The 18,661-nt window shown below is 38.2% G+C and overlaps 1 protein-coding gene across 2 annotated transcripts in view; it reads left to right on the plus strand.

Annotated features, from left to right (window-relative positions):
• Nucleotides 1-14,526, plus strand: part of NUDT4 (nudix hydrolase 4) — a 26,689-nt gene extending 12,163 nt beyond the window's left edge. Inside the window, exons 2-5 of one of the 2 annotated variants that reach the window (XM_084205760.1) lie at nt 1,413-1,523; nt 7,368-7,412; nt 9,883-9,970; nt 11,017-14,526. In XM_084205760.1, the coding sequence (XP_084061886.1) occupies nt 1,413-1,523; nt 7,368-7,412; nt 9,883-9,970; nt 11,017-11,219 (447 nt within the window). In that variant the 3' untranslated portion in view covers nt 11,220-14,526. The remainder of the gene's footprint in view (nt 1-1,412; nt 1,524-7,367; nt 7,413-9,882; nt 9,971-11,016) is intronic. The other variant, XM_084205761.1, reaches the window with a different exon arrangement.
• The last annotated feature ends 4,135 nt before the right edge of the window (nt 14,527-18,661 follow it).

Below are 18,661 nucleotides of genomic sequence, written 5' to 3' on the forward strand. Positions count from 1 at the left end.
TAGTCCTACCCTAAAGGATTCTCCACTGTACTAATCTTGACTGCACAAAAGATAAATCTTGCAAGACAGTATTTGTCAGATAAGGCTCTTCCAGGTGCACCTCAGTATGCACACATAACATTGCATTCACAAAGTATGCAGTCATCTGAATTACACTCCCAGTTCCTGTAGAGGAACCTACAGCCTATTTCGATGAGTGCCAAAGGGACATAGGATAAGTGGTAATCATCTCCCTGTTACTGTCATCAGGGTCATTTTCCCATTTAAGCCAACAGGGATAAGTTTGAAGTCCAAAAAGGTGAGGGCTGGGACGGTCACTTCAGTTGTCTGGCACCAGTTAAAACTATAACCTTTAGACTTGAGGTTCTTGTTCTAGTCTTTTAATTGCTTTTCAGGATTTGAGCGTTGACTCTGCCCTTATGCTCCCCACAGTTGTCCTTTGACTTCAGGGTAGGGTTTATGTAAGAAATGCTTAGAATTGGAAGTCTTTTACTACACAGATGACTAAGTATGTCTTGGTAACTGGGATGTGTCTCAAATATAAGTTAAACTGCTTGTCTCCAAGTGGTCCTGAATCAAAGTCTTATCTTCATAAACTTCTACTGCAAAATTACTCCAAATACAAGGTATCACAGTTTCTTGGACAGGTAGCTAACATCATCTCTGCTCTGAATATTATGAAGTGGGGTCCTATAGACAGGGGGTTTTAAATTGGTGTGTATCATGACAGAACCAGGTTAGAGTCAAATTAAGTGAAATTAAAGCATCTTGGGAAAAAAATGTTAAATTCAGAAATAAAATTCAATGTGTTGTGCTTTTTCCTCTTACATAAATGTTTCAAAGAAACCAAATTGGACATGGGCCAATGAAGTACTCTTGCTGTATTTCAGTTATGCAATAGTGTAAGCATGTCGTGCTAACATAACACTTCAGTAACTAAAAAGAAGCTTGTTTCTGTCTAAAATTTAGAAATATTTTCAAAGTCTATTTTTAGCCAGAAGATGCCATTCCAGAAGAATTAGTTTAACTTCTCTGTGATGAAAATGTTTTCATTTTCACACTTTGCCGTCTATATGATTTGAAGACTCAGTTCTGGAAAATATTGTTATTAGATTTTGTGTTGTATGTCTTCACTCCTGCGCACATTATTCTGTATTTTCCACGTTGTGTCTAAGCCAGTGAAAGCATTTGTACAAAGAGATCAAAATGACATTGTCCTGACTTAGTGTTATAAAACAGATTGGATGGTAACTGTTTTCCTCTTTTTCCAGCTCCTGCTTGCCTGTTATATTTTGTTTCTGAAGTCTGTAATCCATCTGGCTAGGTGAATAAGTGCATTGCTGGAAAAGCAGATAGTAGTGAGATTCCTGACTTGTGAGCTGTATTTAACAGTCACTTGCAATTATTTCTAGGTGCTGTTGGTAAGCAGTAGCCGATACCCAGATCAGTGGATTGTACCAGGTGGAGGAATGGAACCAGAAGAAGAGCCAGGGGGAGCAGCCGTGAGAGAGGTGTATGAAGAGGTAACAAAAACAAAACAAAGCCAAAAATCCAGCTGATCTTTGCTGCTGTTGTCTTCAGATGGGAACCAAGAAGGAAGAGGGAACTGCCTCCTTTATCCAGTACTTGACTGAGACCATTGTGGTTATGAAATTCAAAGAACTGCAGTTCTTTGTGTTAGAATTGGGCTATAGTGTGGTGAGGTGAACTAATCAACTTAGCTTCTTGTTTCATTTCATAGCTAAATTTCTGTCTGCCTTTATAAACAAGTACTGGAAGTAAAACTGTGACTTTATGCCAAATGACATGTTATAGTAGTGTAACATTTCTGTATTTGTGAAGAAAATGTTTGACTCGCAGCTCTTTTAGAACAGAGTGAAGGTAAACTAACCATTAACATGTAGCTGCATAAGAACAAGAAATCACCAGACCTTTGAGGGCATTTCAAACTAAACAGATTAGAAACTGATCTCTCTGAGCAGTTGAGAATTCATACATTTATGGCTGCTTATCTATAAAGAAAGCACTATGGTTATAGTCTGCCTTTCCATCTCTGCCCCTATGACTAGGCAAAAAAGAGCTTTAAGTCATGATGAATTCATGCAGTTTCCCTATACTACTACACTTAAATTTCAAATTTAAAATTCTGGGGTTTCATTTGCTGTTTATTTTTCCTAGGAAAATTGTGAAAAATGTTAAGTGTTTCTTTAATATCTAAAAGCCATGTCTAAACCAAATAAAACTGCAAGAAAAATCAGAATATCAGGCTTTTAAATAGAAGGTATAAGATTTTTCATAAATTGGATGCATTCTGGTAGGTGAGTGAACTGCAAGATTTCTACTAGACTTAACCAGTTTTCTCATTTCATTTTGCTATTCCCAAAACACACTAATATAGTTGCTGATTAGTATTTGTAATGATTTTTTTCTATTAGCTATGCTATTTGGTGGTTTATCTTGCTTACCCTTAAGACTGGTTCTGTTGTGATGTTGAGGCTTAGGAACTTGCTGTAGATGTGACTTGCACCAAACAGTGCCTGCTATTCAGCGTCAAAATGAGATCCTGTGTGAGCTGTGACTCAGTGACCCTTCTCCCATTTTCCTTGGGGAACAGACTGTTTCACTATTGGCTCTCAGCAGCCTTCCTGCATCAAGGTTCAAGCATGAATAAACCTCACTGAACCAAAGGTGTTTGTTCCAGACTGTGCTCAGTTTTGCTGGAGGAGCTCATTTTTACCCACCCAAGCCATACTCAGCCACAGGGTACAGTCCATTTGAAAGGAGCAAAGAGTTTGGATTCTAGCAATGAGTCAGCAAAGATTTAGGCTTCCAAGCAGTAGTAACACCTCTAGGGAGTCTTGACTTCCCATTGCCACAAGTTCATGGGTAGGATTAAAAAGCCCAGTCCTCTGCTCAGTGTTCTTAGGAATGCTGGTCTGACTTAGGGTATAGTCCAAGGTGAAGGATAGTAAAGTCTCATCTCCATGTTAAATTAGAGCTGACTAAACTGTAGTCCTATGTTTGGGGTTTTTTCTTTGGTGGTGAAGAATGGATGATCTTGAAGGGACTATGCTTTTTATGGTGTTTTGGAGTACAGTATAAAGTTCCAGCCATGTTCAGCTTTGAGCTGTGCTTGCAAATGCATGAAGAGTTTTCACAGACTAGGGGCTTCAATAAGCAAAAATAATTTGGTTACACTTGTTCTACTCCCTCAGAATTCCTGGAGTATGATAGCTTGTATAGCTGATCAGACTTAGAAGCTCATACCTTAATGTAGAATATTTTTCAGCTACTGGCTAAGTCCTATATGCTTCCATGAGATTGCCAAGTGCCATTTTTAAATAAAAAATAATGGTATTTAGAGGTTTGAGCCATGGAAATTCTCACTGACCTTTCTAAAGGTGGATGGCCTTTCTATTTTTATACTAAGGTCAATGTCACCTGGCAGGCTGGTTACAGTACAGTGAACTTTTAAGAGTTTTGTGAATGAATAAACTTCAAAGAAAGCACAGTGGTGCTGGTTTGAAATGTGTTTCTTCAGTATTGGGTCATGCACAAACTAAGCGTGTCTCAATATTTCTATTAATTTATTAAAATGGATGAATTCATAGTGGGAGTTAGAACAGCTTTCCTTAATGGCAGAAGTGTTGATAGCCCACTGGCTTTAAATATCCTCACTTTAACACCAACAGTAATGTATTTAGAAGGTTTTGCAACTCAAAAGATCTCTGTAATCAAATGTACATGCATGGCAGTTGTTTCATAGTCTGCCCTGTGTACTTGACTCTAGGGTTTTTTTAACTCTTCAATTCTGTTTGTGTTAGTGATAATGATTTTTGCCTCTACTGAATACTTAGTGTTTCATTTAAGGTTGTCTGACATTTCACAGGTTACTGGAAATAGACAGTTACCTTAATTATTTAGATGAAATAAACTTTTAGAAACCTCCAAGTAGAATACCAAAATGAAGTTACATAAAGCAATCCCAGAAAGGTATTGAACCTCATCTAAATGAGGAGCTACTCCATGAATGAATTTGGAGCTTTGTCTTTAATTGCATAGCATGAAAGATTAAAATAAGTTATCTGCAAATGCACTGTTCAAAGACAAATGACACAAATAAGTGGCAAGCCAGGGATGCCTAGTCTTGTAAATGAAGATGTCCTGTGAACCACTCCCTTTTCTGGCTCCATCTCACAAAAAAGAGACTCTTGCTTTGTTTGTCTTAGTAGTGTATTGAAAGGCCTATGAGAAAATATGCAATTTCCCTCAGCCCTGTGTGGATATAGTTTCTGAGAAGAAGGTGATCCTGAAGATTAATTTGCTCCAACTGGGAAGATGGCAGTAATATCATCTAAGACTTCTCACAGGAAATAGAGGAATTGGCTCCAAGGAGCATCTAATATTTGAAAAACGACTGGGTGCTACAGACTAGAACTAGTTAGACACTGCAGAAATAAATAAAGTACACTCTCAGCTGAAAGATTAGGACAGATGTAGTCAAGCATTTTGTTTTATAAAAGTATGCAAAAAAGGGGCAGGAGTAGTCTTGCCACCATTCCTTCAGGAGTGTAGCCAATAATTGGCTACAATACTATCCTACAGATGCCAGAGTTAAAAATAACTCAAATCTTTCAGATCTTAAGCAACTTTCCGCCCTGGTAGCTGTTAGCTTAGCAATTGAACTGCAGCGTGACTCTGGCTCCATCTGCAGGGGACAGGCGAGTCTGACGCTCCTCTGAGACTGCAGTACCTCTCCAGCCCAACAGGAATGACCTCCGGGCCACACTGATTATGGCATGAAGTGGAACATTTTCTCTCTTGTGGCTGGATTTAGACTAATGCTAAAATATATGCATAAGACTCAGATCTGAGGTCCTATTTGCAGAGTACTCAGACTTCCTTACAGAATTATTCTGGGGAAGTGTAGCACTTGATTCAACAGCTTGTCTGTCAGAAGAAAGCTGTGGTTTTTCAGGCTTTTCTCCCAAAGTTTAGATGGCCTTACACACTTATAGAAGCCTATAGGATTCTATTTACTTGAAGAACCATACTTGACAGCCATGGGTACACAAAAGTCAGAAGAAGTATGTTTTTACGAGAGGCAAAATGGTTCAAAGTCTAGAATTTAACTACTGCATTGGATTAGAAGCTTACCACTGGGAAAGGGGGAACTGCTTTTGATATTCTGGGGATAAAGCTGAAGTATTTCTTGGTCCTCTAGCACTTAAATTTGACACATTTTGAAGCACATTATGGAAAGAACTTGAAGGAAATATTCTTGTTAGTAAAAGCACTTCAAAGATCACTGTTAAATTCAACGTACTTTTTCAACTCTGAAGATTATTCAGTTGAATATTATTTTCAGGAAAAAAGTCATAAGCGTTTGTATTACTACCTTTTTACACTTTTGAGTGTAGAGATTTTCAAAATACACTGCTGTCTGCAGACATGATGCTGTATTTTGGAAACATGTCTATTTGAGTAATTAGACATCAGTTTTAGTAATCACATTTACATAGCAACTTCTGGTTGCACCAAAGCTTCACTTCAAGCTCTGGGGAGTTTTTACATGTGATCTAATAGAGTGCTTCTAATAGTTTCATTCAGAATTACTCAGCTAAGTGTATTTGTTTAAACCATTGATTTGCTTGGAGGAAGAAAAAAAGTGTTAGTAAGTAAATTCCACGTAGAGTAACATCAGTAAATTCACATTGTGACTATGGGATACCAATAAGTTGACAAAACTTTTCTATGAGAGCTATTCAGTTTCAGTAAACCTAGCTGCTCAAGGTGCTGTTGCCACGTGTTATAAATATTAATTGTCAGACTCTCACTTGAAGTGATACTGTAATGCTGAGGAAATTAGGACTGATCAGTAAAAATAATTTCTTCAGCATGCTGCCTTTCACAAATAAGTGCTTTTTCATTACCCACTACAAAGCACAAGCAATCTTTAGTGCCTGCTGTGGCATACCTTACTCTTTCAGCCCAAAATCAGGGCCTGTTGCTTTCCTAATTAATGTGCTGCTTAACCACTTATCTATCAGGTCCAGTTGTGTATTTTGTCTTTATGAGCTCTAACAGGTATCTTGGCCATCACAGCAGACAAAAACAGAATGTTGTATGTAGTTTTGCATTAGCTTTTGTTCTAGCTCTTGCTCTAGATAAGCAGAATGCCTTGATAATTTTGCAAACGCTGTGATCAGGCTTCCTTCATAAAAATGGCTTAATAAATAACACCAGTCATCTGCTTTCTTTAAAAAGACAGTCACAGAAAACACTCACTTGTAAGACTTTGATTAGACTTATTGCTAAAGGCTGTCAGAGTTACTCATTAAAATGTAATGAAGATCCGTATGGTCCTTTATATAAAGACATAAGACATCAATAACTCTTTGGTTAAGGCTGGAAGCAAAGACTGAAAACTAGAAAATGTCATCTTAGCACTAAGAAGCCCTATTTTAAATATTGGTTATATAACAAGACAAAACCAATGTAAATATTGTCTGCCAGTAGGCAGCATATGCCTTTATATGTCAGTCATATGGACTCAGTTTTGTTTACAATTAATGGATGATTGTACACAATGTCTCTCGGATATGATATATTACTTTTGGAAAAACAAACCTTAGAATCTTAGTAGAAAGTAATGACCACCTTCTCTGAATTGATAAAAATCACAAAGCATAGGCTGATACAGGGATTATTTTAAAATATTGGAGTAAAAGTCTGAATTGAAAGACCTTTGTAATCATACTAGCTAGAAAAAGAGTTCAAAACTGCAGAGAATTGGGGATGTAAATTTGGGTTTTATATGCATGACAAAAGCTACTTTGATATGAAAACCAGCACACATTAAGTCATTATGCTGCTAGATCCATGCAATAACCTACAGTTTAATTTATTATTGTATTTTTAAAACTTGTACTTAAATTTCTGTGTAAAATAGCACTGGAGTGCCAATGATTGCTTCCTTAGATTAATTCTAATACCACTTGAAATTCTCTTGTCCTTTCTCCTTTCCTGGATTATTTCAGTATTGGGTATGATTTATCTATTTAATAAAATACAGTGCACTAAAAATGTGATAAGTAATACAGTATTTTGTTCTGGATGAAAACCTTGAAAGATTTATGGATTCTTTGATCCACTCATTGACACAAGCTTTTATACTCTAATACTCGTAAAGAGTCCAAAACCAGAATCTCCAAAATTAGTGCAGCACTATCTAATTAAAACTTAAAACTCTTACTCAAATAACCCTAATAAGGAGGAGTATGCTAATGTAGGATGATGGTACAGATGCTTTACAATTTTTTTTAATTAATACCAAATGCTAACACTTTTTCCTGTTTGTTTTGTAGGCTGGAGTAAAGGGAAAGCTAGGCAGACTACTTGGAATATTTGAGGTGAGCTATTTTCTTTGAGTTCTAAAAGCAATAGTTGGTTTGTGAAAACTGATAAGCTGCAACATCAGTCTTAAGTTCATAAGTATTACCTACCTATAATTTTGCAGTGTTGCTGGATCTGCTGCATTTGACAGGACTTTAGGTGTTATGTGATCTGTGAAGATTTGAACAGGTGGAGTTCAGAGTACTTATAGCAGTTTCACAGAATATTCTCAGCTGGAAGGGACCCCCAAAGATCACAGAGTCCAGCTTTTTAGTGAATGTCTTGTACAGGGATCAAATCCATCACCACCGTGTTATCCAGCACCAGGCTCTCACCAGCTGAGCTAATCTCAGGTCATTTTAGACCTTTCCAGTAAAGATTAAATTAGTATCTGGACAATACCTAGATGTAGGAAAAAAAGAAAAAAAATCCCTCAAAAAACCATTCATAGAGTGGGGATTTCTGAACCATTACACCAGTCTTTTTTCAGGCACTCTTTTGACTTTTCCTCCCTGGTTAGATTTTGCTGAAGTAATTTGTCAACTCCCACACATATAAATTGATGAGTCTGGATATGAATTCTGCATATGATTTATGGCTTTAATTCACTAAAAAAAGACAAAGGCTTTGGACAACAGATAAATCCAACCTTTAGCAAACTACGTAGCTCAGAACATCTATTTGATGGTATAAACATCAGACTCTGAACTATCAACAGTGCAAGGACACATGCTAGCTACAACTCCATTTTAGTCCTGCTCATGCTCTAGACAAGAGCAGACTGTAGTTTTAATAGTCTTCAGCTCCTAGTACATAATTACTGTGTTGTGCTGTATACTTCCTGGAAGTCCCTTAGTCTCAGTGAGGTACAAATCTTCACTGAGCTTTTGCAGGCAGTGTATTCCTGACAGGGATTTCCTGTGTGAAGTATTACCTTGTCATGTGTCCCAGTGTGTGAAGTATGGAAGCCATGACACAATTAGAGGAACTCCTGAAGCTTTGTAGTTAGTACTACTCATGTTTTTCTGGTATGTTTTGGGTTTGAGTTGAACTTGATGGTCCCACACATTAAAAGCTTGGCTGTGTTTTAACTCTGCTGGTCAGTCTACAAAAGTATTTTCCATTTCCCAGCTCAGACCAAAATCCTAGAATAACCTATCATGTTGTTGGCTTAAGACAGGGGCTGCAAAGCATGAGGATTCCTTGGTAGTTCAGGTATATGTTCTTCTGAAGCCATTTAAAATTGATGTTGTGTCACTTTTCTAGGTTACTTCTACCTTAAATCAAGGCTCTACTTAAATTTTTCAACAGGCCCCCACAAACTATTGTTAGTACCGTTGAGGGGGCCACACCTTGTGACCTGGGAATGGAACTAAGAGAAGATGGAAATAAATGCTGCTGAGTCCTCTTATTCTAGAACTACAGACAGAAAGGATATGTGTTATAAATATATGTATCTCATTTAATGGTGAAACTGACAAAGAACTCCTGGAGAAATTTTATTTCCTAGTAAAGCACAGCAGTTCAAAACTATATTAAGCTTGTAGTGAAATAAAGTTAAGTGGGAAAGGTTATTTGCACAAGAATACAGCCATCTGTTAGGGGAGCTAGGCCATAACATCTCTTGGTTCTTAATATAGTTGTAATTGTAGATGGTCCTGGTTTTATTGGGAGCTGAGCTCTTCTCCAAGGGGAAGGATGGTCTTATTGGTCAGGTAGCACCTCACACACTGCTACTGGCCTGCTTTGGAGTAGCAGGGAGTAATGTCTCTGCCAGCCTCCCACAGACTAGCTGCAGCATAGGGGCCTTGCCCTGAGCAGATAGCTCTGTCAGACTCTGTGTTTAACGCGCCTTGTGCAAAACTCTTGCCTTTGAAACAAATAGTGAGTGCTGCCATCGTGGCAAACCTGCTGAATGAGCAGATGGCAATGATTTTTGCATTTGGCATGACTGCAAACATAGGCTATTTAATTTGCCTCATTCACTGAGTGAAACTTTACAGCCAGCATTGTGTAGATGACATGGCCACATTATGCAGTGGTTCTATCATGAAAAAAATGTTTGGTTTTTTTTAAATGACTTTTCATCCAGGAAATGCATTGTGGAAACACCTTTAGCAAATGTGGAGTACTGTGGTAATTTACAACATATGTAAAAGATAGGTATTAGTAATTATCTAGGGCAGTACTAGTGGATAATGCTAATATTTAGCTGGATGACACTTTGGTCAGAACTTCACAATCTTCAAAATTGTTTGTATTGTCTTTGGTTTGGTTGTTTTCTTAGTCTAGTAAAAGAGAATAGCTGTTTCAAATAAAACTTGCTTTCCCATCATTTTGGGTCTCATCAGATGTTTGTTTAGTGAAAATGAAAGCCAGGCTTGCTGGCAACTATCCTTTAGAGGTAAGTGATTTCTAATCTTGTAGTTGTGGTATGTCTGTAAGTTTTTTAGATGAGAATTTAAACTTGTACTTCTAATATTCAAGCAGAACCAGGATCGGAAGCATAGGACGTACGTTTATGTTCTTACTGTGACGGAAATACTGGAAGACTGGGAGGATTCAGTTAATATAGGTAAATTAATTCTCTGTCATTATGTGCTACACTTCAAAATATTGTGAGCAAACTCTTCATTTTGCTGAAGTAATTTGTGTAATTCGGGGGGAATACTAATTCTATTCTAGAAAAAGTCAAGGGATGCTGTTCTTGCACACTTTAATACAAACATAACTGGGATTGCTTCCAACATAGTGTTACTCTTATTCTTAGAATACTCTAATTATTGTAACATTATGACAGAATAAATATTGTAATTTTTTAAAGGCCAAATACTATAGTGTCAAATTGTTTTTTTCCATAAAAAGTAGAAAGCTTTACTGTCTGATACTCTAGGGTGTTTTTGAAAGTGTCCTTGATCTTAAAAAAGTGGTTTATGTATATTCAAGCACAGTACTTGTAATGCTGTAAAACCAAATGAAAAATAGAATTCATTCCATTTTTAACGAGACCATCGTTGACCTTGCCTATAAGTATTTTCAGAGACTTTGAATTTTCAAAAACCAATTTATAAAAGTAAGATGGTCTTAAGTGATCTTAGTAAAGTCTTGAAACCTACATAAACATGTCTGATACAAGGTATACTATTTTTTAAAACTTACAGCTAACCTGAGTAACTCCATATATGGATGCATATGCAGACTTTGAGTATGGAACATGCCTCTTGAAATCAGACCAGGTTATTCTCATGCATGCATGTTCAGTCTAAAGATTGGTTTTCTGCTAGGCACAAAAATGTAGGATGGCAGTATCCAGTCATTTAAATATCATCACACTTTCCTCTAATGGCCAGATGTGGCTTTTGGAGCATATAAAGAGTCATGAGTTTCTGTCCAGTATCTGCTTCAAGAGAGTTACCTGAAAGGTTTTATTATGAATTGCATTTCAGTAAGCTTGAGTGAATCTCTTGCGTTAATCAGTTCTTTCAAGGTCTTTTTGTTCATTCTTTAGCCTGACAACTTCAACTTCCAAAGAACTGAGAAAAAGTTAATAACTAGATAGCAACCAATAGTGCTGTTAACATTTTATAATTCTATTCTTTCTTGTGGATTGTACTCATTCAGGAAGGAAAAGAGAATGGTTTAAAGTAGAAGATGCAATCAAGGTCCTTCAGTGTCACAAGCCTGTTCATGCAGAATACTTGGAAAAACTGAAACTGAGCTGTTCACCCACTAATGGAAACTCTGTGGTTCCCCCTCTTCCAGATAATAACTCCTTATATGTCACTTCTGCACAGACTTCTGGGTTGCCCTCTACTGTGAGATAAACATTCGGATTACCTTTTTATTCGTGTCATCACAACAGGAGACATCTGTGATCACATGTAGGCATCTGTGTAACTGTCAGTTCTAAGTGAAATATGTGAATGTGTCATAATGTCAAATTTATTTGAACATGTTTTTCTTTTTACAATGTAAAGTAGTATTTCAGCAAACCAAAGCCATATAGGGATTTTTTTAAGATGCCTTAATAGGCCATTAAAAAAAAACAACTTGATTATATAAATTTATAAATTTGCATATCTGCTAAAATAAAATATGCATCTCAGTGGTGTTCAGCTTATTTAAAACTTGTGAGTTTTAGTCAGTAGTTAAAGCTTGAGCAAATAGTCTTATACTAAACTCTTATTTGGTATCCACAGATAAAGTGCTAAGACCTTAAGCTGGCAGTATTTGGGTAAATGGATGTGTTGAAAGCAGAGGTGCACAAGGGTGACTACAATAAAGCACTAAATCACATTCAGCCTGTCAAGAGCAAAGGATACCAACACTAAGCACTGCTTGCCTCGATTATCCAAAAGGTTGCCTTGTCCTATGCAATCTTCATGTAACATAAGACTAGGGCAAGAACAAGAACTTTGTCTTGCAGCTACCAAAACTATCCACTAGACTGTCGTTTCATCACTTGGTCAGCTGGTGAACTGTCAGAAGATTTGTGTGAAAAGCATTGTAGATCTTTCTTCCCCCTTTCTTTTTTTCCTTTTAACCTTGATACATGTTTTGTTCATGGTGTGATTACACTGCAGGTTCCAAAAACTTCTTTCTTCAATTAGAAACATCTCATGTAGTGTTCCTGCAGTCTGTTGCAATTTTAAAATGTTTGGAGGAAAGCAAGACTTAACCAGGGACACCCTTAGGTTGCAGAGGTGTCTATTAGCAAGCATGTGTTGAGGTGCCTTGCCCTGCAGGAGCCAGGTGTGCTGCCTCCAGTGCTTGGGACAGGAGTGTTGACAGCTACTACACCAGAAAAGAAATAATGCTCCTTTGTCCTATTAGAAGGAGTACTGAACCCCCCCCAATTTTAAGTTAATTCTTAAATCCTTCAATTCTACTGTTTGAACATCAATTACTTTAGCTTCTTCAAATAAAAGCTGGCCTCTTGGTAAAAATATAGTTGGAATAAATGAGGTACAGCTGACAACCCCCCTGTTCTAATTATTTCTCCTGCTTTTCATCCAAGTAGATGAAAACTAAATCCACTGTTGGTCTTAATGTTTTTACCATAGGATTACTCTCTCTGTATGTGTGTGTGTGCATGGTTTCTTCTACAAGAACACAATCAAATTCACATGAACATCCTACTCCTGAATTTTTTCTAGGATTTAAACCCAACTGTACCTCCTTTATATCCAGCCAAAACAGGTCGAGGTAGACCACTACCTCACACGTGAAGTTTATTCTGGGTAAAGCTCATTCTCTTCTACAACATTTGAACCTTTGTAAATAGTCCAACTAGTAAATAGTGAGTGTAAAATGGAAAATAAATGTAATTTAAACCTTTTGTTACTCAATACACAAATGGTTAACTTCTACTTTTTTAACACAAATTGTGTAAAATGCTGCTATGAATTTTTTTGTGCTGTTACACTTTTTTAGGAAAAAAAATGTTGTTGCCACAAGTTACTCCTAGAAAAACAATCATGTGCCATATGTAAATGCAGTGAAACTAGGGAGATAGATGATCTGATCTCTTAATGCTGCTCTCTTTGAAGAGGCATAAATACTACTGACAAGAGGCATGAGCCACAAAGCTGGAGACTGCTGAAACAGTGGGTAGGACACTGCTTTCCATTTCTCTTAGCTCCTAGTCCAGGTCACTTCCAGAACTGGAAAGAACACACAAGTGTTGGTGCACCTAAAGGTGGAGGTATTGCCAACAGCCTGTCCATCCTTTCAGCCATGAGGTGGGAGGCCAGGGAGGAGCATTGCTATTTCAGTAGTGCACACATGGGAGTCCCTATTTTACACTGAACCTGTTCCAGACTGGCACACCATTTGCTCAGCTCACTACTTTAAACTGTTCTGCCAGGTGAAACAGGAGAAGGACGGGTTGAGCATAATGAATGTCTAATCCTTATTAACATCATACTTATGGTGTGGAAGGGTACCTCTGGCTCCAAAGCTGCCTTTAAAAGAATGAATCATTTAGCTCCCTTTTTTGATCACTTTAATGCTCACTTTTTTTGTTCAGTAGTTATTTTAACACTTTAAATTGAGCAAACTTGTACAGGTTTTCTTGTAACAAGATTACATCAAATCTATGAAAGCTAAAACAGAATCCAGAGTTTGAGTTTTTATTCATTAATAAAAAAATGCTGTCTCCATTTCAGATTCTTGGAATGAAATCAGTCCAAGCTTGTATGAGATTTAGTGGTAATGCATGATCTTATTTTGTAACTCTTGAATTATGTATTTGATAATAATGTAAAATGTACAGTATTGCTGTTGCTAACAAACTCAGAGTTGATTGCCTATAAATATTTTTGGTCACACACATTTGAGCTGTTCAGTAGTGCCAGACAGATTTTTTTTTTAAACAGCATTTGTTGTACAAATCTCTTCAGTCTCTATGCAACCTTCAGAATGAAGTTCTATTGCTTTGACTTCTACTCCCTTTCAAAGAGAAAGGTTTTGTGAATTGCAGATGTAAACTGAAGACACTTCAGTTTTGCTACAGGGAACAACTGCAGTAAAGGGACAGCAGTATGACTTCAGTACTAATGAAATCTGACACTAAACTCCAACAGAGAGAGTTGTAAAAAGGGGAATAGGAAGGCTACAATTTTTCTACTACCAATCAATTTAAATGTTAGAAGTATTTTGTTTTAAGATGAATCTCGAGTTTGATGGGCCAAACCTATTTCAAACAAAGCAAATTTGGGATTTTTCTTATGCCAAAAATTCTGTACAATGTATCCAATTTGGTTGTCCAGAGGAAAAAGGGAAGAGACAGGTTGTCATCTGCAATTGCTGGAGTCTACTTTGTACTGCTGCTTTTCCTGGCTGATAGATTTTGAGATTCTCATGAGTTACATTATGGTGGTATCAAAGAAAAAGAGCCTTAAAGTTTAAAATCTCATGGAGCCAGAATTAAGCAAAATGGATGTGCTTTAAAACACAAGAAATCCTGAGGTATTGCAGAGAGGCTGTTCAAGTGAAAAATCTTATTTTGGTGCTTACTGCACCCCTGGCTTAGCCTAGCATTGTTCTGTTAACAATGTGCTGTGAAAAGAAACATGAGGGGCAGACACTTGGTTTACTTACCAGCATGGTTTGTGAAGTGAAAAATGAAAGGAAGGGAGGGGGGGTGGGAAGGGAATTAAGTTGTACACATTTTGACCTGCTTGCATGGATTTTCTTTAAAGATTGATGTAAGAATTTTGACTTTTTATATTTGAGAAATACCAGAATAAAATCTAAATTAGTCCTGTGGATGATATTGTCATTCCATTGCAAATACTGCATCAGAAGTGATTGTGTGAAAGGCTTCACCCCATCTAAACCACATTTAAGTTTCATCTAATGTTTACGACTTCTTGCCTTGTCCCTGCACTCAAGCTTTACCAAATTCATTGTTCCAAAGAATCATTTCTTCTCTTTAACTTGACATGACACTCCCCTCTCCCCTTAGCACACATGTCCAATGCCTGTCCCAACTTGAAAACTGGTGCCAGTTTCTCCTGCTGCTGGAGACCTCCCTCCCCTTGCCTTGTTCTTTGAACCTGCATTCTTCCATGCTGTTAGGCTGGCAAGCAGCTCCTATTTCCCCCTCTCAGTATGACTTGTGACAAGCAGACAACATAGCTCCCTCTCTTCAGCTGAAGAAGAGTTTTACCACAGTCCTATCTGGCTCCTACCACTATCTCCAAGGCATCCAGTGATGTGTAAGACTCAAGGCAGAAGTGTGACAAAGCACACACATGGCAAGAAAGGCAGAGTGACTGACTTTCCCAAAACTTGGGAGACTAAGAATCTTCAGTCTTGAACTGAAAAAATTCAAGGGTGTTTTTAAACTTACCCTCTTTCAATACTCTTAGGGTCTCAGTGCTGCTGTGACATTAGGCAAGGCACTGGCTCCTTGGCTCAAGTGATGAACAGCACCACATCCACATTAGGACAATGCTCCACATAAGGAATGGCGCCACCTCTTAACCTTGCAGACTCAGCAATCACAGGCATTTTCTGCTTGGAACAATCTGATTGCTATGGGCTATGCACCACCACCCCAAACAATGCTCTAAGACAATTTTCTTCCCTTAAATAAGCATGAAATACTGTTCAAATAACCATTTTAGGAAGGCAAGGGGCCACAGAATGTGTCTGCTGTGTGATCAGCTGCTGCTTGCCTCCTGGCCCACACTGCTTTCAGTAACTCAGTGGCAGCACTGGTTCCCAGCAGCTTTCCCTCATTTGTTACCATCAGTTCTGATGGACAGGCAGTATGAAGAAGCATTTCAGCAATGTATGATGCTGGCCAAAGACCATCAGCTTGTGCACTTACCCTGCTGTTGGCTTACCTGTGGCCTAGTGCCTATTATATCCAGACAAATTTTGAAACAAGGCTCTTGTCCTAAGGGCCTTTTTGCTGTCATTCAACTGCTTCACTCTCCTAAATATGTCCTTTCCTGCTTTCTGGCTGTGACACTAATGGAACCTGTCTTTGAATAAGGTAGACAAACATCCACAGCAACTGAAGGAAGAAAAAACACCATTAGAATCACCTTATTGTGTCTCGTGAGATTAGTCTGCCCTTGATAATTGAGCATGGGACCACAGACATTCTTCCATAAATTTACCAGGACCCAGCCTAGGCCTTCAGTTTTACCTGGAAGAACACTGCATTACTCATGAGCAGGTATTCAGGCTGAGACAAGCACACCCACTACAGCAAGCAACAACTGAACATCACACATGAAATGTTTCAGATTTATAAATGACCTCACAAGCCTTAGTAGGCAACTGAGGTAGGAAGGTTCAGATTAGGCCTGAACCAAAAATATTTCTTCACTGCAGCTCTGAAGACAAGAACCCAGTTTACACGAGTATCTGGAACAACCTTGCACAAGTACTCCAGTCAGAGATGATTTTATGTGAAATAATTTGTATTTACCTTCCTAAAATAGGAACTAATAAAAATGCTTCTGTTACATGTTACACTTGCATCCATCTCTTTGGGAGGGCTCATGCACTGTGGTAAGTACCTGTGGTTTCTACCTTCCAGTGCTCAAGAATTCTCCTTCAGGTAGAGCATCTGGTCTCAGTGATGAGCTGATCAACAGTGACAGCTCTGGAGCAGCTAACTGAGCTACCCAGGTGTGTCCTCTTAGGGTACATTCCCTTTCCTAACCCGGGTCAGCCTGTGGGTAGTGCTCCCCTGAGCACTTCCACTGCAGCAGCCTTTACCCAGAGGTACTCTACTTGCTCACCTGATCTAAGTGTTGAGGGGAGTTCATGAAAGCAAACACCACAGATAAGGCAGTCATGCTGCTTGATGCCTCTTTTCTAATGCACTTCAGTGCAACATAATTAAATATTTGCTTTAAAATTACCCTGCAGACTTCCACAGAAAAGGCCGCAATAAACTGAACAAAATCCACCCCAGCAGGCATGTGATTATTAACCCTGTGCCATGCTCATAATGCAACAGTTCAGCAAAGCTCAATACATTTATCAGTTTGATTGCACTAGAAACTGTCCAAACTTGCAAGTAGGAAAGCCTTGTACTAAACCAGACAGATTTGAACAGGCAGGGAGAAATCCCCACACTCCTAAACAAAACAAAAGAAAACAAAACAAACAAAAAAGGGGGGGAAGCAGGGGAGGGACTCAACACATCCTCTGAGCGGTCTCCTCTGAGGACTTCTAGGACAGAAGTGCTGCTCTTCTCTCTACAACGTGGGAGAAAGCCATAAGCAATTGAAAAGTTTCAAGAGAAGTTAAAGGTTATCTTTCTTATTTTACCAGATGTTAAGAACTCTTAGGAAACTTGTTGCACACTGATGGCAGCCCACTGCAGTTAAATGAAGCTCAGTGCCTAAGTAATGAATAATCACTCTTCCTTTTATTTCAGTGTCATATCACATTACAGTCAAGACATGTTATTGACAAAACCTACCAGACATTTTACTTTAACCCTCAAAAAAACAAAACAAAACCAAAAAAAAACCAAAAAACCCAACCCAAGAAGAAATGTATATAAATAAAGATGTCACAATTTTTGATGTCACTAGCCCATTAAGATGTTCCACAATAGTCTCAATATGTTAGAAATACAATTACTTGAAAGCTATCAAAGCAATGTTTCACTTGGTTTAGACTAAAGTCAGCTAAGATACAAAAAACCTGTTCCATCAGTTCCCAATAATCATACACTTCATACCCAGGACAGAACACGGCTACATGTGAAGAGACCACCACTGAATATTTATGCAGAACCAAAAGTCTTCCTCTCTTGACCTACAGAAAATTACTGCAAAAGTATTTTGCATGTGTGGTTACAGAGTCCATGGGAGAACCCAGGCTTAACAGCTGCACAGTTACTACCTAAACACTGACACATAAAATGCAATGTCATCACTCTTGCTCAGGATTTTAGGACATTTGACACATAGCACCAGTAATGGTAGAGGAAACCCATTTATTTTAAAGTTACTATCAATTGATCCAATAGACACGTACTAAAAATGGAGAGAAAACTAACATTCCCTAAAAGACAGCTGCATTTGCTTATCAGCTGCAATGGTAGGTGGAAGAGAAATAACTGAGTTTCACATAGCAACTGGGAATATACACCTCCTTAACTGAGGAAAAGCTTATATCTTACTGACTTCAAAGAATTTAGCCTGTCACACCTTCCTTGGCACAAGCTGGAATGAAATTCCCAGCTTGACTTTATACAGGGCTCTTTTAAGAGGTTTAGAAGTAAAATAAATATTATTTAATATACATTATCTGGGTCTGGATTCATTCTGCCTATGAAGATAAAACTGTTTAAGTGCCAGCTCAGGTCTTGTTTCTCTACTGAAGGGAGGGAAAGCCACTCTCAGACAGGATGCTTAGGTGGGTCTGACTGTCCTCTGGGGGTGCCACCAGCCCTTGGACTAGAGACAGAGCTGAGGAAAGATGCCTATGTAGTGTAAGATAAAGCATTAAGAGGTAGGTGAAGTGAATCCAGAGTCTACAGCACAGCTCAGTTATTCTCAGCTGCCTGCTACAGAAGTTATCTATGCTAGTACAGATCCAGGACATGGCCCCAGCTAGCCCCAAACAGACATTTGTAAGAAGAGAGGGTAAATGGTGCTTACCCACTCTGAAGAACATGCTACAAGCCCTGGACCAACTTTGGCTTACATTCAATACAGAAAGTATTTTTAAAACAGTTTTTTTATTAGTCAGTTTGGTGAAAAAGTTGAATTCTGAACCACACTGG

Source organism: Fringilla coelebs, assembly GCF_963513975.1.
Source record: "Fringilla coelebs genome assembly, chromosome: 5".
Classification (NCBI taxonomy): domain Eukaryota; kingdom Metazoa; phylum Chordata; class Aves; order Passeriformes; family Fringillidae; genus Fringilla; species Fringilla coelebs.